This window comes from Nannospalax galili, unplaced genomic scaffold, assembly GCF_000622305.1.
Source record: "Nannospalax galili isolate Female #2095 unplaced genomic scaffold, S.galili_v1.0 scaffold751, whole genome shotgun sequence".
Taxonomy (NCBI): domain Eukaryota; kingdom Metazoa; phylum Chordata; class Mammalia; order Rodentia; family Spalacidae; genus Nannospalax; species Nannospalax galili.
In genome coordinates, this window is record NW_008331125.1 from 4,316,531 (window position 1) to 4,341,780 (window position 25,250).

General features: G+C 37.4%; 1 protein-coding gene across 1 annotated transcript in view; it reads right to left on the reverse strand.

Moving 5' to 3' along the window:
- Window positions 1-25,250, reverse strand: part of Zswim6 (zinc finger SWIM-type containing 6) — a 185,022-nt gene that overhangs the window by 36,562 nt on the left and 123,210 nt on the right. Inside the window, exons 3-5 of the mRNA XM_029557902.1 lie at window positions 21,989-22,345; window positions 10,695-10,843; window positions 6,550-6,700 (exon numbers count right to left, since the gene is read on the reverse strand). Of these exons, the coding sequence (XP_029413762.1) occupies window positions 6,550-6,700; window positions 10,695-10,843; window positions 21,989-22,345 (657 nt within the window). The remainder of the gene's footprint in view (window positions 1-6,549; window positions 6,701-10,694; window positions 10,844-21,988; window positions 22,346-25,250) is intronic.

The window sequence follows — 25,250 nt, forward strand, 5'->3', positions numbered from 1 at the left end:
CCTGGCACACTGTAGAATAGAATATATATTCTTTCTAACTTTGGGTCAAACTATAAATTACCCTGTGAAGCCAAGAAAAACCTCTTCCCATCCCCACAGCAAGAGAGAACTCAGAGGCCTCTGACCCAAGAACATGTAGCACTCAGTTTTAAGAGACAGAAATCTGTAAAATTGCATGAACCCAAGCCCTGGTAAAAAGGATTCAGCAGCAAACAAGCATTCTTAGAACAGTGTTGAAGAGATGGCAAACCCTTCAGAATCATACCACTGGCAAGGCCCCTATATTTAGAAGGAGCTCTGAATAATACAGGGAGAAAAGGAGACCAAGTCACACCATTCCAGGCAGGATGGCCCATGAGCAGGAGCTCACAGAGTCAACAAGACTATATGTGATCAACTGGTATTCCTAATTCTAGCGTTATGATCAGGACCAGGTACAGACCAGGGCAAAGACCATGGGCACAAGGTCTTTACTGACTCCTTATGAAAGGGGACTAGAAAATGTGACCAAAATGTCACTGGATCCTATTAGTGTGTACCATCTATATTTGCTATAAGCTTATTATTATTACTATTACCCATTCTCTGAAATTACTGATTCTCCCGAGGCCCAGCTATGGTCCTCCACACGTGGTCCTGGGCATCCAGGCCTTGATGTTGGCCCTCTCCCATTACCAAGCACCGAGAGGTTTTCCATTATTTTTTTTATTACTCTTTTATAGCACCAGTATGCCTTCACCTATGCCCTAACTGAAGTTCTAGAGCTAAAAATCATAGCCAGGGAAGTTAAAAAAAGAAGAAATAGAAAGTAGTATAATAACTAAACAGATATGATTCTCACACTAAAACGATGTAATTAGATCTTAGAATATAAATTTGAAATTCTGTGTCTACTAAAATGTTTGAATATTGTTTACTGATAAAACTGTACTTACACCAAGCTTCAACAGTAATATGGAATTTTGTCACCATTCCTATAAGGTGAGTTTGCTACTTACTCCCTTTACAAATTCTCCACCTATACAAAGTCTTTCAATGTAATCTAATCGGGTTACTTCTTAAAGAAAACAATGCTAATAAAAAAAATTTTTTTGTCTTTTTTGAGACAGGGTCTTCCTGTAGCCCCAGCTGGTCTGAACTCGCTATGAAGACTAGGATGTCCTCAAACTCAAGAGATCCACCTGCTTCTGCCTTAGTGCTGGGATTAAAGGTGTGTAATACCACACCCAGCACAAATATTTTAAACTAAAAAATACATGTAAGTGCTGAGCAAAAGTGCCCAGCTGTGCTTTCATTAGTAGCTGGACCCAAACAGGAAATAAATACACAAAAAACTTAGGCCCTATGTTGTCTCTCTATTGTCTTGCTCTCCTCCTCTCTTAGGTTAAGTAACAACAGGTTAGACTGAAAATTTTACATTATTTCGGTAATAAATAACCTTTCCCAGTGAGGTTACCCCTGTCTTGGTCCACACTGCTTTCTAGAGCATTAACACTATTTCCCTATTAATTCATTTCCATCAATACCTTATAAAACTATATTCAGACCAGTTTCTACAAATCTTTGTCCAAATCTATAATGCAAGTACTCTAATTAAGGGCTTCCTGGTTCATTATAACTGTCTTATCATGTCTCCTAATGCTTGCAAGTCTTTACTTACATCAGCAACATCACTAAAAACTATTATATAATGTAACTATTCTTCTGGATATACTGTTTTATGTCTACTGATAATAAAACCTCTGGAAAGAGGAAGGAGACGCCATCAGCATATGTGGTAGTAGAGTTGTATTCTTCTTGTACCCAGGGGAAGACAAACTGGTAGATGACAAGTCAGCTCTGATGAGCAGTTCATTAGAACTACATTCTACACTGATAGCTACACAGACATTTCCAAGTTTGAACTGACATCGTTTTGCTGCAAGGGTGTTCTATGAATTGCTATTGCTCCATGGCCTGGCAAAGAAGTAATCTCACAAACAACAAGTCATTTTGGAATGCTTTCTAGCTTTCAATGACAAGCAGTTACTCCTTGACTGTTTATTAACCATCAATGACTTTAGAATGTGGCAAGCCCAAGTTTCAACTTACCATAGAAACTAATGGGGGGAGTTATTAAACCTGTTGCTTTCTACGATATAAGATGGCACTCCCCAGAAACTCCTCCAAAATAACCTTGATAGTAGAACATTTATAATTATTTCTGGCTGTGCACACAGACCTTCCTAAATTAAGTGTGACTTTAAGAATAACGGGAGTAGAATCAAGAGTAGGTACTGAGGAATTTGTGTCAGAGATGCAGATGAGATAGCATTCTGCATCCATGGAGAAGGTAATTTTTAGTATTTTGCAAAATATGTGGCTCTAAGTGGTGGGCTGAATTCTCTACTGATGAGCACTGATTTATCTTAATTCCAAGTGTCCTGGGCCTATACTACTCAAGTCTCATACCTGACCATGGAATATGATAGCTATTGCCTAATTCTTAGAATGAAATTCGAATTAGAAAGAAGCATCTATTTTTGTCTATTTCTGCTCACACAAAGGTAGGTCCTCAGATGGGAAAATGTGAAAAGAATTCCAAGAGACACCACCTTGTTCTCATGAAATAAATGAAAAAGCTCAACACTGGCCTTGCCCATCCCCCACAGTGGCAGCGTCCCCTCTTCCTATGAGAAGAGTTTACATGCTAGGGAGTAAAGTAGGTGATTCCACTCCAAGAGAAAACTGAGTGCTTCAAACTTGGGGAAAACCAGATTATATAACACTTGAAAATCAAAATTTAAGAATTTTCCCTGTGACAAAACTATAAATCTATTTAACTGTTTCCTCTAATGACATCCATTTTAATTACGCGCTAACAGACTGACAGTCACAACCTATAGCTTTATGAAGCAAAGTAAAATTACAATCTAGTAAAACATTTAAGGAAAGGGAGCCATCAAAGCAGATGAGGGGTTACAATATGCCCCTCATCCCTAAAGACCTGCATGGTAATTAAGTGTGCTGAACAGCCAGCCATTGGGGCTATCAGTAGGAATGCTGGCCACCAATCAGCACTGGGTTGCTCTTTCCTGCCACAAGTTATTTCCAAGATTGGCTTTCCAGAAAATATGTGTGTCATTGAATAAAGACTGCAACTGCAGAAGTATGTGCTTGAGCATCTACCAGAAGTGTAGCCTTGATCAAGCATGCAATCTCCACACCACTACCATGGACCTTTCTTTTCTGTCTGAAGACTGTAATACAGGCTTTTTCTTATAGCTGGTTATGATACAGCATTACTTATCTTGAGAACACTGCCACATGTTTGGGAAAATGAACATCACATACAGAGAATAAAATTAATATTTGAAAAACTGATCCACATATAAGCTAAATGTATCTGCAAATGAGATACAATAAACAGAATCTTAATAGTATACATCTGTATCTATTTCATACTATATTATGAAAATCAAGGAGTAAACCACAACTCAGACCAAATGAGTATCAAGGCTCTTATATTAGTAAAGAACTGAGAATAATCAGCCCCTTTGTTAGATAAAGGATGGAGGATAAATGGGTCCATGGCTACCCAAAACAAGCTTGAATATATTTATCTGAAAAGGAATAAAGTTTAAAAAATGAATTTTACTCATTTTTTCAATGTTATTCTGAACTATTTTTGACACAACAACAGGGTCAAATTTTCATAAATCACATATAACCAGAAAGCTAAAAATCTTGGGAAGGGAGCTATCTGGTCCTTTGAAAAAGATTCTGTCATCTTCTGGCTGACAATCTTATGGCTCCAAATTCTTCTGCCAAGAAGAGTTACTTGGCTAAGATACTCACTTGTACACTTTCATCACTTGAAAGCTTTCATGCCAGAAATTTTTTTTTCCTGGTATATTGGCCATTGCCAGAAATGGACCCATCGAATCTACTGGTGCTAAGGAGTTAAGCATCTAAGATTTAATTTAACAGTTTCAGCTTTATTAAGCTGTCAGAGAGCGGCCCCACTTTGATAACAGTAGCTGCTCCAATTATGGCTTGGTTTAGGGTTGACAAGTATAATGATTCATTCGTGGCACATGAGAAGCAATAAAAGGTTGTTTTGCATTACAGCTTTAAAAATGTGGGCACTTTTTTCATTTAATTTGTCACTTAGCTTTTGCTAAGAGGACATTTAAATTGCAGTAAAAGGCAAATGGGGCTTTTAGTTTAAATGTAATCCCCATATTTAAATGATCTGTAATGGTGCAATGTTGGAGTGGGAACACTATTGTCTCACAGTGGGTCCTGATGGTGACATGTGACATTTGTATTCAGGTCCTGTATTATCCATGTGGCTAAAGGGCTTCCAATTTCATTTCACAGCCAGAAGCCTGCAGAAAACACCAATTAACTTGCAGATCCCATTTGCCGACAAAACTCAGCCTCTTCTCAATGTCTGGCATCTGGCAGTGCTCAGCATTTAATTCCAAAGCAGAGCCTTGAAGCAATGTGAGCCCTATGTAGGGGCACAAAGTCAAATTCCCCCATTTTATTCAGAAGCAAAAACCTTTTCTTCTGTAGTCTTCTAGGAACTTTAAGTTAATTTTTTGGTGAATGAACATCAAGATGCAATAGCTATTGTGACTTCTACATGGGATTCCCTACAGAACTTACATCCCAGTAAAATGGCAAGTGAATTCCGCTTAGGTACACAGTACACAGGAATATTTTCATAGTCCAGTAATGATTTCAAGGTGGGGCAGTGGTGAAAAGAAAGATAAAACAGAGGACAAAAGTTGTGGTTTTGATCCTAGACTGAAACCAAACAGCTTGTATAAGGCCTGGCTTTTAATTAGAAAGCAGGCAGGCAGAGAATCTGACTAGCCAGCAGGCCAAAACTTCCATCCCTTGGGAGGTTATACTTTTGATTAAAGAGTTGGCATATAAAATTTTCAAACCAACTTGGAAAAAAGATGTGATTACCAATTAAATGTGCACACTACAAACTTCATTTGACTATATCACATACACTGTTTTTGTTAACCAAAATATACAGGTGGCATTTCTTTCAAATCAGTTATTTGTACTTTGCTATTTTTCTAAGCACCAGAGTTTTTAACTTTTATACATTTAACAATAATCCAATACTTCCCCTTTAAGTGATTCCCTTCCATTAGCTTTTTAAATGTTAGTTCTTTTTACCTTTATAACCAACTGGTGACTTCATCATATACTATAGAATAGTCACAAATTAAAGAGGAAAAGTAAATCATTCAGTATTCTGTAAAAGTGTTTGCTTAAAGCATGTATTACTCTTGTGTTCTTTCACCACACTGTGCCCTCGGACCTAATTCCAACACATGAAATCTATTTATTGAAGTTACAGATTTTTTCAAATTTGAAAAAGCTGCTATCACTATTTCAGGAGACCCAAGGAAAGTACCAAGATATACGATACTGTTTCTCAAAAGTGCTTGTAAAAAATATTAACTATTTTAACATTTGGCAAGTTGCAGGCATACTTCTATAAAAACAAACCTGAGTTTCTACCCACAGTGACGTTCCTAAACACACATCCTTATTAACAGGAGAAAAGAAACACAGATGTCAAATTTTTTACTAACTTATTGCATAACCCTAGTGACTCTGGTTCATCAACTTAGGGAAATCTCTTAACTTCCCTGGACTTCAGTTTCCTCATCTGCAAAAGCTCCTTCCAGTTCAGATCACACAGTACCTCCCAGACAACAGCCCTCTGGAGTGAGGTTAGGCCTGGGATCAATGAACATGTAGTAGTGATCCATCAGTAGTCAAGAGGAACTTCACTAAGACCACACATACAGCCAGCATTTTTCCTCAGGAAATTAACAGTAATAATGATGTTTCTCAAAAACCTCATTTATCACTGATAGATTTCAAAGTTGAAAGAGAAGATAACAAATACATCATTTGTTATTTCCAAAGCAATGAGCACTGGGTAGATTTATCCCAACACGATTTCCAGGATCTTCATATTTAAACATAACTAGAAAATGTCTTTTTTTTTTTAATCTGCTAAATTTGTATGTTTAACCCTCAGAAATTTGAGAAACAATAAATTCCAGAATCTGCTGTATCTTTTCCATTCTCAAGATCAATGGTTCACCTAAATCCACAGCAGCCAAAAAAATAAATATCCAAATCGTTCCTGAGAATATCAACATGGGAAAAAGGGGGAAGGCAAATTCCAAATTTTAGCTAAATCAGGTAAGTAATCAGTCCTACAATGCAAAACAGCTATTCTAAAAATACACAGTTTTACCAAGTACTTAAAGGGACAGCCTGTGCTTGCTTCCCTCAGTATCAGGCAATCCCAACCCACTTCTGCCCCTGAAACCCTGCCATAGCTGTTTTCTACAAATACTATTCGAGTCCCTGTTCTTCCTATTCTTCCGACCAGTACAGCTCATATCCGACCAGTACAGCTCACATATGAGCAATTTCTCTCCAACATTACTGAGGCTGTGCTTTTAAATATCCAACTGTAGTCTTATACATCACTCAATGCTGTCTGACAAGAAATTTATTTACCAAGCTCATCCCAGAGCTGCCTATATTTGTCAGTCATCGCAGTGCCTTGCTGCCTCCAAAGTGACAGGCGAGGGTCGGCCATGAACTGCTCTGTGATCAGTGTCAACATGCGGGCCCCATTGGAGTCCCTCATCTTCAACATCTCCCGAACCTAGCAGGGAAAACAAGACAAAAAATGTTAAAATAAATAAATAAATCCACAACACAAAAGACAAACAACTTATTTTTATTTCTTGGGGGGGTGTATATCATGTTTATGCGTGAGAGAGAAGCCTTCATACCAGTCCTCTTACTCAAACAAAACAGCAAAAAAATTACTTTGCATTCTAATTGCATTACTTTGCAATGTAATGAGAGAAAGCACCATCAGTTATTTTAAATTATACTTTAGAAGCCATACAAGATAAAGAAGCTTACCCAACTTTCCAATTCCAAAGTATTTTGGTAAATTTTACACATTTGATTAAGGTAAATGATTAATGATTATGCCATGTTTCACATGTCAGTTAGAACTCCCCGTGTCTTTTGAGACAAGCTCTTGCTAATATAGAGCCCAACTTGGTATCTAACTTATGATTGTCCTGCCTCAGCCTCCTGACTGCTGAGATTACAGGCATGTGCCATGATGCAAGGCTTCTAACAAAACATGTCCTTCATCTAAAACAAACATACTTTGTAGTAAAAACTATACTCAACAATATAGGTGACTAGCTTATTCGTTCCTGCTTTGACCAACCACAGAAGTGCAATCTGGAATCAAAAACAGGTATCTGAACCTAACAAATTCATTAAAACAGGTGTTAGCAAGGATGTTGCACCTTCAGAGGGATGTGACAGCACACTCTAGCTGGCATACAGAAATACAAATACTGAAATCACAAAGAGTTTGGCATGTTCCTGACTCTCCAATTGATTATACTTACTACCAGAGTAGCACAGTCTAAGGCAGTCCATTGAAAATGGTTTAGGAATTTTGTAAATTGATCTGATAGTGTAACAACTTTCTTGAGACACAACTCACATATCTTTAAGTCATTAATTTTAACCTCACAATTCAATGTTTGTTACTGTATCCACAGAACTGTACAAGACCTTTAATTTTTAGATAAGCTAATTATTTCAGTAATTTTCCTCACCGAATTTTTTAAATGTAAGAACAGTGACATACAGTCATTCCTGAGGATCCATGGATTCCAGAACCTCATGGAAATACTAAAATCTATAGTTTCCAAAATATCTAATATTAAATGACAGAGAATTTACATATGACTTCTGCACTTCTTCATGAACACTTTATCTCTAAGTTACCTTGAACAAAACTAAATTCTATGCTAATAGTTGTTATACTGTATCATTTAAAAAATGATGACAAGAAAAAAAATTCATAAATGTCCGGTACAGATGTGAGCATCATCATAGTCTTCACTGTATTTTCAATCCATAGACAATTTAATCTGTCAGTGCAGAAGCTGTAGATACAAAGGGCTGTGCATTCACTCAAATGGGAATGTTGTTTGCAACGGCAAGAGGAACTGGACAGGGCTTGTGGGGTTAAGAACGCTCATTGTATATGAATGAGCCACTTCTCAAACAAACAATGGAAAAAGAAACTTGTACAAAGATAATTCTCTCCGCAGAAAGCCATAAATGAATGCATCCATTCCCAAGGTATATGCTGCTTACTATGTACTTAACAAATAAGAATTCCAAGTAAACACTAGTTGTATCTGTGGGAAATTATTGGAACAAGATTATATGCTGCACGTGAGGAGGGGTGATGGGAATTCTCTTTTCTGGATTCTATGTGACAGGCAAGTAAACAACCAAAAAAGGCTCATCTGCAATAAAACAGTCCCAATCTAGGCCACAGGTCTTGCCATAAGCTTGGGCCAAAATAAGTAACTTGAGAATTTGAGCCTTGTAAAGAACCTACAAGCACTTCTTCCCTGAACCACAAAGACTGCTGGGAGAGTTATCTCAACCATCCAAAAAAGTTTATTCCCAATATGGAAGCATTAAAAAGTCATGAACAGGTGAAGGCTTGGAGTAAGAAAGGGAGTTGTCATTTACCGGATGTTGTGCTAGAGAGTTTTATTTAATCTTTAAACAACTGCATAGAATAGACTGCATTATAATCCCCATTTCAGGAATAATAAAACCAAGTCTCAGAGAAACTAAGCAACTTGCCCACAGAACTAACCCAACAGCCAGCATTAGAGTTCACCTTTCCCTTAACTTCAAACATGCTACTAATTCCAAAATTAAATGTTGCTCTTATTTCACATGGTAATGGCATACATAACATATATGTATGGGACAAAACAAAAACCACAGACTGGTTTAATAATGCATATTTTACATTGTGTTTCCACTTGGCCACAATGTGCTCTGCTGAAATGAGAACATGTGAAATGTTTCCTGCGTCTGAAAATCTAAAGGATTTGATTTAATGTTTATTTTACTGATGTTTCTAACCTATTACTTGGTTAGCAATATTAATGAAATAAATGCTTTACTATTAAGCATAGAAACCAGAAATGTCTATTAACCACTCAAGTACATCTATTGCCTATGGTCAATAAATTTTCAGAATGTCGATTCTGAGGAAATACACGAGTCTGAGGTGCTTGTGCACCAAGAAAGTAGTTGAGCGGTTAAATGTATTACATTTTAAACTAATTTTTGGAAACCTGAACCTACATATGGCCTAGAAAAATAAAATCTTTTTAACAGAACACACTATTCTTTGAACACACTCAATAACAGAATTCACTTAAAATTTCTGAATTAAAAATAAATGAACACAAAACAACTCCACAACTTTTAATTATTGTGATTAGAAGTTATTTAACCAAAGAATCAATGAATACAATTAACTGTGCTTTTAAAAACAACTTTAGTAAGTTATCTATAATACACTATACCCTCAAAGAAAATACTGATTTAATATTGCTTCAATGTTTGTGTTCATGTGGATGTGTGTGCATGTGTTGGTTAATAAGCACATGCGTGCTTCTGCATGTGGAGGCCAAAAGTCGATGTCGAGTGTCCTTCTCTGTCATTCCACTTAATTTTTTTCAGACAAGGCTTCTTGCCAAACCTGGAGTTCACTAACTGACTAGGCTGGCTTGCAATGAGCTCCAGGGATCCGCCTATCTCCACTGCACCCAGCTTTTATATGGCTTCTAGGGTCTTGAACTCAGGTCCTCATGTTTATGCAAGAAACACTTGACACATTGAGCCTTCTCCCCAGTCCTAGTATTAAAAAACATTTTTGTCCCATATTTAGAAATGTTTCTGTATAGTACTAAATGTTCTAAATAAAGCAAGAAACAGCTTCTGCTCACAAAGGTATCTCATATTAAAGATACCTGTACTTCTCAAGTCATCAATTTTCAGTAGTCAAATGTTATCATTATCAACAATTTAAGGAGATAGATTACTATTAGTTAATTTTGTAGATGAGCAAACTGACAGTTTACCAAGGCTTATACATAGATGATTAGAGCTTTGAAAACTACTAACTATAACACACACTTTTGAAATTGACATAAATGTACTTGAAATTATTAAGCTAAATATACAAAACAAAATTAAAGAATTATATTTAAAGTTATGCTCTTGGGGAAATTAGAAAAAGAAAAACTTAAAAAGATAAATTACATTAAACTACTTACTTTGCTTTTACTATTGAAAGAAGTTAATTAAAACTGTACAAATTATCTTCACTGTATAGGAATGGAGAGTAAAAAGTATCCCATCTTGGGGCTGGAGAGATGGCTCAATGGTTAAGAACACTGGTTGTTCTTGCAAAAGACCTGGGTTCGAATCCTAGCACCCATATGGCAGCTAACAACCATCCGTGACTCCAGTCCCAGGGGATCCAACAGCCTCTTCTGCCCTCCGTGGGCATTGTACGACACGGGTGCATTTACCTACATGCAGGCAATTACACGCATACACAGAAAATTAAAAAAAAAAAAATCCCGTCTTGTCTAAGGTCACTTAAGCCAGATAAAGTTTGCATTATAACACAAAAGTTTCTAATTGATTCATTATCTTTATCCCACTTTAAACACAATCTTATATAGTTTCCATATATATGTATATACTTAGAATATTTCTTTAAAAACAGACAACCATACCTTTGCAAAGAGCAAATTAAGCTGCTTCCCTGATCCATGGTACCCGCCCTGGGAAAGGAACAGTTTAACCTGTTCTTGAACCTGCTCTTCATCTAAGTGCCAGCAGTTTTCATCGTCTATACTAGCACCTGCTGTTGGATCAGGAGCACCTAGAAAGAAAAAAGTAACATGTGCTAGATAAAAACTCTACTCAAAGGATTCTGATAACAGATCTGAAAATAATTAAGATTCCCTATTTTTTTCCTAGACACTTTTAAAGCTAATCTCAATTTCAACTATATATACAAATTTATGACTGAAAATAAATGCAAAACTACTCATTTCCAAGACTTTACTGATTTGTGCTAAGCCAAATGCAGATTGCTTTAGAACTGAAATAGTTCCAATTTTAGGACCAGAGACTCTTTAAAGGTAAGTTTACAAGTCTTCTAAAGAATTAGAGTCACAAAAATGTCCTATTGTAAATGTATGATGTGGGAAGACCTATGTAAAACATGCTAGAAAAATGTTTTTCAAAGACAGTGGGAAAATAAGAAACAAGTAAACTCAGCAGAGTATTTCATTCTTCACTGTGATAATTCAAGAAGCCTTCACCATTATCTGCTACTGTATGAACTACATGCTGACATAAGTCTTCAGTTGCAGAAAACTGAAGATTAAAAAGGGAAATCAAGCCACACGGGAGCAGGCAGTGCAGCTGTTGTACTAAACCAGGTTGGAGTATCACCTTGCCAAACTACATAAATATTTTAAATGCTGAGGTACACATAAAAGATAACAGCTATGTAATAAACCCCGTGTATTAAGACTATCTTAGAAATTTAAAAGTTGCCCAGATATTTAGAAAAAAAGCAAGCTCCATTATTTTTAAGAAAATAAAATAATGGCATTTTAGCCTAAGATCTGTAAGAAACAGCAAAAGATTTTAAGTCTGAAAACCTTTAATTCTTGGTGTCTATTCCTTTATGAACTCTTAAACAATTTTCATATATAATTCTGTTAGTTATTTAATGATCAAGTTTGAACTAGTCAAGGAAATAATCACTAACAGCTCCACAGAAACAGGGGCTACAAAATCCTAGGTAAAGGCTGCAATGGGGCAAGAACTACCATCGAAAGTGGGATTCATTCTTTCAGCCAGTCAGAATATTTAGTGTCTAACTTGGAGCCAGCCTATCACTCTGACAGACGTGGAGACAGAATAGTATTCAAAATAGAATTCCTGTTATCACAAAACTTACAGCCTAATTAAGAAAGTTTGAAAACTTTTTTGACTAAGACCCACAGTAAGAAATACATTTTACATCATACCCAATATTCTTATGTGTCTATGTGCTTATATGATCACAGCTATCTATTAAACTGAGAAGTCTGACTGAAGAGAAATACCCCACCTTAAGTAAAATGATCTGATATTTTCTATTCTATTTCATTGTTAAAGGATTTGTTATAATCTTTTACACTAATTCCACAACAGTTGAATTGCGGCTTACTAGTTGGACAGCATTGTTTTGAGGAAGATGAAAAAATTAAAAGAATCAATGTAATAATAGTAAATATAAATGCTAGTTTCCTAAAGAAGTCAGGGTTTGAGAGACATATCAGAACTTGGAGTTAGCCACAGATGGCAACAATAAACACACCTTCAGGAAATGGCACTAAACTGAGATCTGCTTTAAGTGTATCAGAAGCTAATTAGAGGCCAACTTTTAAAAGCAGGGAAAGGAAGGATGTTTGCATGTGAGACTAAGAAAGAACTTGGGCAGATACTTTAGGAAAGAAAGAATGTGGTACTTGAAAGAAATAAAAATGAGTCCTTCAACTCCAGGGCAGAGGATGAGGGACAGAGAGTTCAAGACAATCCAGGGGAAACAAAGAGTCTGCGTGCTTTTGTGGCTGAGGAGCTTAGTTCCTTTCCTTCAGAGCAATAAACGGGGAGTTCATGACAAGGTTACCTGAAGTAGTAGAATGGAATATTCTTTATCCTCAAATGCATCAACTTCAACATTCTTACCATGAAATATTAAGTTTTCATCCATAAAAAATGGGGAGATTCTCCATGCACTACAATGGAAATAGGTCTAAGAAATATTGTTCAATGAAATATTTTCTTCCAAAGGAAAGAAAAATACACATAAAACACCACCTTTCATGTTGATAACAAGGTTTTGTTTGTTTTTGAAGACAACAGAGTCTCCTTGTAGCCCCAGGTGGCTTGGAACTTGCTCTGTAGACCAGGATGGCCTTGATGTCACAGAGATCCACCTGCCTCTGCCTCTGAAATCATGTGTTACTATACTGGACTCAATAATAAGGTTCTCTAAAGAACGCATCTTCTAAGCCGGGCGTAGTGGTGCACACCTTTAATCCCAGCACTTGGGAGGCAGAGCCAAGTAGATCTCTGTGAGTTCCAGGCCAGCCTGGTCTGCATAGCAAGTTCTAGGCCAGCAGGGGCTACAAAAGCATCTCTCTATCTGGGAAGGCTATTTAAAATGAGTAATCTGCTTATACAGGGATATAAGCCTCTTCATGAATACGTTTTCATACTTCAAAAACTTAGAACTGTATAAATATATTTAGGTATGTACTTAAAACCATTGGGCTGGCAAGATGGTTCAGTGGATAAAGGCACTTGCTGCCAAGCCTGAAGATTTGAGTTCAATTCTCAGGACCCACATGGTAGAAGGAGAAAATTGACTCTTTAAAAAAAAAAAAAATGTTCTCTAAACTGGAGTGTGGTGGCGCACACCTTTAATCTCAACACTTGGGAGGCAGAGGCAAGTGATCCCTGTGAGATCAAGTTCAGACTGTAGTTCTAGGTCAGCTAGGGCTAGAGGGAGACTGTCTCAAAAAGACAAATAAAAAAAAGTTGTTCTCTGATATGTGTGCTGTGGGGCACATGCACACTCACATAATCACACATACACAAAATTAATAAATATATGTAAAAATGTTTTAAATAAAAATATAACTATCTAAAATATGGAAAACAGATTGGAGTAAAAACACTTCAGAGTGAGGATGCTGTTTTGATAGGTCACACAGGATGATGAGGGCAACTTGAAAATGGCAATGAGAATAGCAAAGAAATGTGACAGAAACTGAAGACTTAAATCCAAGACTTAGTGAAAAAGTAGATGGACGTGTAAGGTATAGGAAAGATCAAGGGATACAGAGAGATAGGGGTTTCTAGATTAAACTGCTAGACAGATTATTGGACAAGTCATTGACATACAGAGGGACCAAATTGGGAGATAGAAGGGGCAGTGTTTATTTTAGGTCATGAGTTTAGTTAAAAAATATAGTCAAACTAGCTACTACTAATTCATTTCCATTGTTTCTTCTGATGATGTGGGCTAAACGAATCCAATTCCTACCCTCACAATGGTTAGACCTCTTTTTTGTGTATGACTCTTTAAGGTGTTATATACATAGACTCTGGTCCTTGCCCAAATGGAGAAATAACTAAAATATAAATATATGAACTGTGTTTTCCCCAGTTTTTAAGAAAACTGGTTTGGCCTTGAGGTTTATGGTAATCTAGTTTCAGAATTGACCTACTTCTTAAGAGCATTGTGGGTAGGAGAAAGGCACTGGAGAAAGTGGTCTGTGGATAAAACCACAAAAACTGCAAATAATCTATAAAATCTATATATAGGTTGAAAGGATGCACAAGGTTCTAAGCCTTCATTAGAATTCTGAAGACTTCACTTCTAGGAACAGTTTAGAAAAGTATACATCTCTGATAAATTAAGGCTCTTAAGCTTCCACCACCTCAGTTCCAAAATTCTACATTGCAGCAATAAAAAAAATTAGCCAGACAATGAAAATTAGAAGTCTGTTGATGAATTACAGAAAACTCTGTTACTTAGTATATGAATGAAAGGAAAGATAACTAGTAGATAATAAAAATTGACTTTCTGTACTTCTTGACATATTAAGACATGTGCAACATATATTATAAACCAGGAAATTTGGTATCAATAATGATAATAATTCTCCCTGAAGTGTAAATGCACATATTAAACTTTTTTTTTTTTTTTGTCTTTTTGGGACAGGGTCTCCCTGTAGCCCCAGCTGTCCTGGAACTCACTATGGAGACCAGGCTGGCCTTGAACTCACAGAGATCTGCCTGCCTCTGCCTCCTGAGTGCTGGGATTAAAGGTGTGCACCACCACGCCTGGCTACTGTTTTTATGTGTATGAGTGTACTGCTTCCATGTGTGTAAGTGCACCTGTGCTGTGCAATGCCCAAGGAAGTCGTTAGCTGCCATGGGCATACTGGGAATCAAACCTGGGTTCTCTGCAAAAGTAGTCAGTGCTCTTAACTGCTGAGCCATCTCTCCAGCCCTGCACATATTAAACTTTACTGCTGGACTGGGGATATAACTCAGTGGTAGACTGTCTGCCTACCATAAATAAGACCACTGGTTCAATCCCCAGCACCACTTGCTAGCTAGCTAACAAATTAAACCAAATCTAAGAAAATATTTAAAAATAAATTTTAATACTGGCAACTAACTAGTTAAATCCTAATATGTCTTGATTGTACACATTAGGGTATTTGCCAAAGCCTTATATAAATGTGTAAGAGTTAGGCCAGGCAGAGTATGCATGCCTTTAATCCCAGCACTGGGAAGGTAGAGGCAGGTAAGTATCTGTGACTCTGAGGCAGCCTAGTCTACACAGAGAGTTCCTGGCCAGCTGGGGCTACAGGAAGACACCGTCTCAAAAAAAATTCTTATTTCTACTCATTAATGCCATCTATAATCTAAGACAAACCTTTCAGCATTTCACTTTGAGAAAGGAATGCAAAGAGAAACATAATTCATGTATTTATACATTTGCTATTAAATATCCTGAGTTAGGCAAGAACCAGAATCATTACACTTATAAATTAAATGGCCCAATGAATGTTTTAAAATCTGTCATGTTTTTTACTTTTATTTATATTTATAATTGTAAATGCTATAATATTTGTAACTGTATAATTAATCTTTGTGGGCATTTTATTACTGAAGTTTAATTCTTCAATTTCAAGACTTCAGGGAAAGTGAAATTATCTATTGGGGGATAAAGTGAAACAGCTTAAATGTCTCTTGTTTCTGCACAGAGATACATGTGAATTTGATTTATCCCCTACCTTGGTAATGTGACACCAGAGGATGAAGGAGAATTCATGGACATGAAGAACCACTGTCTAGTCTAAGTCTACTACTAAACTCTCTTAGTTTTAGCTCCATACTAAAATCCCCTCATCACAATAGTTTCCTAAATAAAAGCATATCAAAATTCCTAAGGCATACTGATTAGATGCCCAGGCACCACTTCGGACCTGCTGAATCAGAACTTTTGACCAGGGATTCAAAAAGGGCAGAGGAAAAGGATTCTGTAGTTGGAGAAAATGTTAAGTATATTGGCACACTGTGGACAGTGTAATGAAAAGCATTCAGGATTCTGAGGCATCACACAGGCACTTCTCCAGTGTACTGAATGGAACATATTTTAAGATTCTTAATAAAGCAGGGGCTGGAAAGATAGCTCAGAGGTTAAGAACATTGACTGTTCTTGCAGAAGACCCAGGTTCGAATCCCAGCACCCACATCATAGCTAACAACTGTCCATAAACTCGAGTTCCAGGGGATCCGATAGTCTCTTCTGTCCTCCGCAGGCACTGCACAACATGGGTGCACTTACCTACATGCAAGCAATACATATATGCACATAAAATAAAAATGATAAAGTATTTTTTAAAAGATACTTAATAAAGCAACTGTCTCATGCCATAGATGTAGCCACCTCTAAGTATTAGACAACACCAAATCATCCTGTACATTTTAAACTGAGCCATGAAAGATTATGTGTACAATGGGCTTCTGCTGTGTTTGATCCATGAAGCTACCCACAGCTTTGAGCTCTAATTCAGGATTATAAGGTAATTCTAACTTCTCTTAATCTACTAACTGTGACCTAACTGTTACCATAATGCTTTCAATCAAACAATGCTTTTTAAAAAACTTTATTATGTGTACATGTATATGTACATTCACACATACCTGCATACATACATAACATACATTAACAACCCACACATGTGTGTACATGTGCCATGCATGGAATGTACATGGATGTCAGAGGATAACTCATGTAGTTCTCTCCTTTGACTACGTGGGTTCTGGGGATCAAACTCAGGACATGAGGCTTGATGGTAAGAGTCCTTCTCCACTGAGCCATTTCACTGGCACCCATAATGCTTTTAACTATTATAATTAGCAGAAATGTTCTTTTCTGTAGGAATTGTCAAATTAGTCTATTAGGGCAGACTGCAGACAGCAGATGTCTGTACTACGAAGGTAATTAATTCAGTCTCTTTTGAGGGACCTATGGAAGAATGCTATCTCCTACAGTTTTAATGCCTGCTGTTACAACAAGGAAACATTTAAGTTGGTGGATACACCTGTCTTACAAGCTGAAGGCAAAATGGTGACATCAACTATTGGCATTGAAATGGGCAAGGCAGCAAACTTCAGTGACTCAGACTCAAACAGAAGTATTTCTTTAGAGCAAAAGAAAGAAAAAATAGAACACTACTTTAAAAGATGTGTACTGAATAAACACATTCTTTAGAAAATACTTAAATTTTATTCTTAAATTCTCATTTCAAGATGGTGACTAGCTAATGCTTTTACTTCGATTTATAATGTTGTTGTAGTTCAAAGAGCAAGACCCTTTCTCAGCTCTTTTCCTCTATGGTCAGCTCCTGTAATGCGCTACCAGGATAGAATGTGGTGTCCTCACCAGGACAGAATGTGGTGTCCTCTCCAGAAGTCAGTAGAGGACAGTATGTTTTCTAAGTTATGGGAGTGAATGGCAGAAGGCCTGGCATGCACATGGTTCTGCTTTAACAAACCACCTTCTTTAGCTAAATGCCAAGGAAGTAAGTAAGCAGCAGACTATCAGTATGGATCACAGGGACCTCAAATAGGCCTGGCAGCACTGTAGCCCCTCTCATTTATTATTTTCCTTTCTTCTGACTTTATTGCTCATCTCTTATTATTTAATTTACTTCAGCATACAAAAGTACATTTATTCATGAACAGAAGTAATCATACACTTTATATGGATAAAAAGCAATAAAGCACTTGTACATTTTCCAGTGCTCATTAAAAATGCAGCATATAAACAGTGTATGTAAACAGGTTAAATCATTTTCCATTATTTATCAAATAAAACATGTTAATAATTACTTGGCACAGAAATATAAATATTTATGTAAAGTTCTCAGAAAGTCTTATTTTTTGCACATTAAACTCTTCAGACTTCTCAAAAAGAGCTCTACCATATTTATGTTTTAAGAATAGTTTGCTTAGATTATTTTAAATGGTGTTTTTAAAAGTTGGTTTCTGAACTGGGGATGGTGGCATAGGCCTGCAATCCTACGAACCCAGGAGGCTGAGGCAGGGAGACAGAAGGTCTGAGGTCAGACTAAGCTAGCCCCAGTCTCAAAATATCCTATGAACAGGACTGGAGAGATGGCTCAGTGGTTAAGAGCACCGGCTGCTTTTTCAGAGGATCCAGGTTCAGTTCCCGGCACCATAAGGGTTGACAACCATCTAAAACTCTAGCTCCAGGGGATCCAATGCCCTCTTCTGGTTTCCACGGGCACTGCATGACACAAGTGCACTTACAGGCATGCAGGCAAAACATTCATATACATAGGATAAAAATAAGTAAATCAATCTGACAACCAGTTCATAAATACTTTCAATTACTGCTACTGCCCCTTGCAGATACAGCTTAGTTGCCACATTATAATGATAGTGATACTAGGAACTAGTTTTAATTCTTTTAACTTTCTTGACCACACAAAATATATACTCTTTATTGTCTGCATTCTACAAATAAAAAAAATCTGAGGCCAAAAGAGATTGAGGTACTTGCCACCAGTAACCAGGCTTGAAAGTGATGGGATAAGGGCAGTATTCTAACTTAGACTAGTCTAACTTTAAAGATGGAACTCTTAAATACTAAACAGTCTTACAGTACATTTAATTCCTATCTCCCCTATTAGTGGGGAGACAGGAATGATGAGGTCACAGAGGCAACATAGTATGAGAGGGAAGATAAAATTTGAGATGAAGAGACAGGCTGAAGATTACTGAGCTAAAAGTAATTTGCCTATCTCTGTATTATGCCCTAGCAAATTCTTCATGTGCTAGAGATTTATGATTCCTCCAAACTTAGAATTTTTTTTTTAATTTTAGATTTTTAAAAAACTTTTATGTGTATTTTGTGTGCGTATATAAGTATACCACATGCATGCAATGCCAGAAGAGGGCATCAGATACCCTGGAACTGGAGTATAGACAGACCACTGTTAGGCGCCATGTGGATTCTGGGAACTGAACCCAGGTCCTCTGCAAGAACAGCTAGTGCTCTTAATTGCTGAGCCATCTCTCCAGGTCCAGGAGTCATTAAATTTTAAGACTACTTTTATTAAAGTGAAATAACAAAGACTGCATGGAAAAGACAAAATACTATGATCCACTATCCATCAATGTTTTCAAAAATATATTTGAGCTGGGCATGGTGGTACACACCTTTAATCCCAGCACTGGGGAGGCAGAGGCAGGTGGATCTCTCTGAGATCAAGGCCAGCCTAGTCTACGTAGCAAGTTCCAGGCCAGCTGGGGCTGCAGGGAGGCTCTGTCTCAAAAATAATTAATTAAATTCAAATATAAATATATTAAAAACTTACTGGCCCTCTGCTCTCTTCTCATTTGTGATCTGATTGCTTCAGTGAGATATACTTGGTAATCTTTTTATAATTATTATACAAATCTGCATCATAACATTAATTTTTTAACACTGTCACCAGAAGATTATGAGTATTTTAAGTATAAGAAAAAATGAGTTCCGCTCAAGGTCAATCAAGTAATGCATATCAAAAATAACAATGAACTCTAAGCCTCCAGGTTCAAATTCAATATTCTGTCCCTATGCTACAATTTGCCAATTTAGAATACATGTCTTTTGCAAAAGGAGGAGCGGTTGCTTTGAGATAGGGTCTTACTAATCTCAAATTTGCAATCCTCTTGCCTCTGCCTCCCCAAAGTACTGGAACTACAGCATATACCACCAAACCTGGCTAGTATACCTATTTTAATAGGAAACATAAATGGCCAGAAAAACATCAATTCAAATAACTTAGAGAAAAGCAAAATGTTTGCTTAAAAAGTACAGAATTACAAGTGGCAATCCCTTTGATGGGCTATTAACATGTATGCAGTCACATTTAGCATACAGTAATTAATTTTATAATTAAGTTATATAGGAAATTTTATGAAAGCACAATGAAATGAAAAAAAAGATCTGACAAGGACTGAATTAACATGACTAAGTCTATGTTCAGACTACCTCTACTATATCTAGACTGGAAGGCAGGAAAGGCCTTGTGTAACTGGCCCATTTCCAGCTGGGAGCAAATCTGATGATAAATTAAGTGGAGAGAAAGCTGCTGAAGTTCAATGCTCTCATGAAGCTATTCTCCGACAAGTTCTTGGAAAATCAGAGTTCAAAGCTAACCTGCTCTCTTCTTAATAGTTTCCTTAAAACATTTTTCCTTCCAATCTCAAAAACTCAAAGAAATGTCACGTGAACACATTCCTGCAAGCAACCTTAGTTTACATTATTTCACTAGGGACACTATTTCAACATGGAAATGGATTTTAAAATCTTTTAGATAAGAAACCCAGGGAGCTGTTAGGATTCAAAGTAAGTAAAATAAATGAATGCAGTGAATAGCTGGTTATTGATGTGGACTTTTGGTTAAACCAAAACTCAGAGAACACAGAGACTTTAATGCATTATTTGAACTAAGGGGGAAAAAAGAATGCACAAATTTCTTTTATATATATATTTTATTATTATTATTTATATTTTAATTTTTATGTATATGATTGTATTGCCTGTATGTATGTGAGTGCACTCATGTTGTGCAATGCCATGGACGTCAGAAGAGGGCTTGAACTGGAGTTTAAGGACAGCCAGCTGCTGTGTGGATGATGGGAATTGAACCTGGGTCCTCTGCAAGAGCAGTCAGTGCTCTTAACTGCTGAGCCATCTCTCCAGCCCCACAAATTTCTTAAGAAATGTTACATTCTATTTGTTGACTTCCACTGAATAATAAGAATCCCTAAACACACTCCTGAGACATCTTTGGTATGACTGTTAGCTGGTCTGAACTTTCACAAGCCAGCAAGGTTTGAGAAAGATGATCTGACACAGAAGCAGCCTACTCGAAAAGCTCTTGAATCCATGAGCTTTTGGTGGGTCGAAGGTACTTCTGTAGCAGAGTTGTTTATACTCCTGTTACTTAACACTGGCAGCCTCTTCCAAGTAAAATGCTTCACACACCTTATGATAGCTACTTTAATAAAGTTGAGCCTGATATGGGGAACACTAGAAGAAATATGGCTGTGTCAATTTCCCTCTAACATAAAAACCATATATCTCACAGTACCAGGAGGCTTGTAAAAGAATGTTAATAGCAGTGCTATTGAAGACAACACCCATCAACGGTGGAATGGACAAATAGTGATATTCTCATTCCTAGAATACTCTAAAGCTGTATTATGCAGTATGATAATCACCTGCCACATGTGGCTATAGACTTGCCGTGTAGCTCTAGTGTGGCCTGGGGTGCTCTGAGTATGAAACACACCAAATCTGTTTTCTTAATATGAGGACCACATCAGAGGCTTTCCTGCATTACAAAGTACATTTTAAAAATTTTAAAAATTGAATATGCACATTAGTTTGCTAAAAAGGGCAAATTAAAGGACAAATGCTTTATATTACTAATATCTAGTATTTAATGAAATATTAGTAAATATAGAAGAAGTTTAAGAACTAATCTTTTAACAAAGAAGAGATTTTTCTCAACATAAAAAGCTTGCTAGAGCCAGATGTGCTACGGTACACATGTAAGCTCAGGCGAGGCAGGAAACTGAGGTGGGACAATTCTGAGTTCACGCACAGTCCAGGCTACCAAGCAGGGTCCCATCACCTAGCTCTCTCAAAAAGAACTTGCTGTCTAGTATAAAATACTTCAAAACAAATGTTTTAGGATACAAAGCTAAGGTGATCGATCTCTCTCTCTCTCCCTCCCTCCCTCTCTCTCTCCTATCAGAAAACGTTGCTGATGTTTATTTTACAGTTAATTTTATGCAGAATTGAACTGATAAATGCAAAATAACCTAGAGAAAGAAATTTATACAATCTGTTCATACTCACCATGAACTTGGTTGATTTCTGAATTCTGGGAAAGAATTTCATCTGCTAATTTTTGAGCAGTTGGCAAAACTTCTGTGTGGTGCACTGTGATCAAATACTGTACAAACTTTTGTAGTTGGTCTCTATTCATTTGAAAGAGAGTCTCTGAAATGGGAAGATGCAGTTTGACCTGGTCTGGCTTGCGGATGCGATATAAAGACAGTGCCACAACATGGGCACAATAAAATATGTCCTTGTTTCCACAGCTGCAGGTCACTGAGGTAATCTTGCAACGATCGAAGCTGATGGCCACACTGCAGATGGCTTCTGGCTCCGACTGTACTGCAGGTTCTGTCACTGTGCCACTCAAGTGGAAACCTAGGAGGAAAGAAAGGGCAGTTTAGCTTCTGCCTTCACATACTACAGAAAAGTTCTCACTTTTAGAAACAAGATGGTTCTGGACAGCAGCAAGAAAAGAGGAGCCAGGTAGAAATATTCAAGTTAACATCACCACTTATTTCCCCAACACAGCGAAAAAAAGTGCTAATCTACAGCCACTCTGAAATGTTCTGCATAGCCCAATGAAACATTCATTGCAGTACATCATGATCATACCTACAGCAAGGAGTTAGACCACAGCATTTCTACTTTACTCTTCTGTGGCATACAAGGGCAAAGATCTAGCTGTGAGGGAGTGTGCTTTTCTTCTTCCATTTTTAACTTTTAAAGTATAAGTCGGTCAGTCTATTCAGCTTTCTTCTCAACCAAACTGCCCTCCCCCTTTCACACTTATTTTAGTCTGCCACCAGACTGCCAATCACCTTCAGGGGTAGGGGTCTTTTTCACGAACTTTCACACAGAATGTTTTTTTTAAATTTAGTGCTTTTTTTCTGTAGTATGTATAATATATGCCCCCCAAATTACAATGTCTATGATCAGCAACTATAGGTAGAACTGCAAAGCCTACTAAACCTCATCCACCATCACAATCTAAGTAACACAGTTATTTTCTTTGATATCACACAGAGGAAAGCTCATACACACACACACACACACACACACACACACACACACACATCCTTGTAGCTATACATATGATACGAAATCACGAGGGAGAAAAGGGCATTTGGAGGCAATGCACCTTCAACTTAGAATCTCACAGGAACCTTCTACAAGCTCTATGATCAATGGTAGCTGGATACTGTGTATAATCCAGAAATACAAGACTCACCCCAACCAAGGAAGCAACTCCCCCTTGGACAGCTCTAGCTAAGCTTACTGTCAACTGAAAATGCTTTCTACCACCTCTGTGTATCAATCAGCTCTGGTCTACCTGGCCAGAGAACAAACCTTCCACATTCCTTTTCCCTAAATACATGGGAAAGCCACCCTGATTGGGAGTGGGGCACAAGATGTAAACATCCATTCATCTATCTACACTCCTCCCACAAGCCTCAGTCACAGGTGAGGGATAAACCTGAAGGCAAAGGAAGGAGATCCCTTTAGGAACATCAAGGGCTCAGATTTACCTTATGATTTCAAGTGCCTGATAGAAACTTGAGTGCTGAACGATGAAATCCAAAGTGCGCTCTCAGCCTTCTGCTATTTATGCTACCTTAATAAGATGCATCAGGCTGGCCACTGAGTTTCCCTTCATTCACAAAAAGAAGGCTCTTTACCAGAAAACTGGGAGAGCTACAGTGACACAGCTTCAAAGTGACAGCCAAACAAGAATTCTCACACAGGCGTCTAGCTCTACTGTCTCCCTTCAATTACTTAGGGGACTACTTAAAAGAACCTTCCAGCTACTGTCTGCTGTGTTGTCGGCACCCCCAGCCATTCCCCACTACTTGCCCTTCTGGTGAATCTAGTCAGCCTATCTAGAGGTCCTTGTTTTAGGAGGGTCAGCTGTTCCTCACTAGTGGTAATCAGTTGTCAGTATTCCTTTGGATACGATTGGGGTCTGCTGTTCATTTTCCCAGTTCTGTGCTGGGTTACTATCTGGGAGTCCCTTCGGCCACCCTGACCAACAACTCAAAAGAAGGTATCACCTGTCTGGCATTGTTGCTTGTTATGTAGCCTTTAGCTATACATATGGACTCTTAGGACTCTTAACCCCTTTAATCTTTGGTTATACTTTCCTTTTGGGTGTTTAAGGCTGTACAGTTGGTCCAGATAAACTGATTTATTTTACTCTTAAGGTCATTTGAGAATCTGTTCCTCAGGGGTCACATGGGCTTGGGAGGAGCCCCTGGTTCCTTTCTTTTACCAGTTCTGCCTATGTGAAGATAAGTCAAAGGTCCTGCTCAACTATGGTTGGCTTCATTTGGAAGCATGGAGGAAATGATTCCTCTGTGTTGACCCTCCTCTTTATAGACTGGACACTGGTTCAAGTCCATCTGGTGGGGTCTCCTCGGCCTCCTTGATTAAGAAGACAGGTGACCCCACCACCATCATAGGACATTTTGAGAGATGCTCATAGTCCCCTGGAACTAGTCAACCTAGGAGGGCAAGGAGCAAAAAGTGTCCTTGATGTCCCTCTGAACAAATTATTATAGACCTCAAAGTATGCCTGTTAAATACCCAAGAAGGTTAATTCCACCAGTCTGGTATTTTTAATTACTGTGTGTCATGTAGATTTATCTTGGGCAAAGACCAGTTGTTCTCAGATAAACCTTACTTAGACATATATTTCTTGATCTGCTATGTATAATTTGTCAGTAGGTTGTAGGAGTAGTATGGTTCCCTCTGGTTTTCAAAACTAGTTAGGCATTATTTATCTCTCATATTGTCTCACCCCTCTGCCATAGTTGCTACCTGGGAAGTAGGTGTATAAATAAATAAAATAAAATAAAGAAAAAAACTAATTCTTCAAAGCATAAAAATTTGCTCCTTAATTATTAGTAGATGTGAAAAACATTACCACTGAAATCTACCTGATGACTTTATATCCATGCTCAGATGCCAAGGAGCTCAGAAAGAAACCGACTGTGACTAGTAATAATCAGATATATAGAGATTAGAAACGCATGTGCATCTTAGTGTCAATTGTATTAAAAATGAATTTTTCTGTATAAAACTGTATTTTAATAATGAAATGGAGATCTTTTTTAAAGTTTAAAACCTCATTTAATTTTATGTCTTATAGGGTTTATACAGAGTACAATATTGTATAACTGTATTAATTCAACCATAAACCTAAAAATTTACAGCTGGTTTTGAAAGATATGCATCTTAGCTCTGGAAATTGTTATTGAATATGTCAATGCTGTTGTAATGAAAT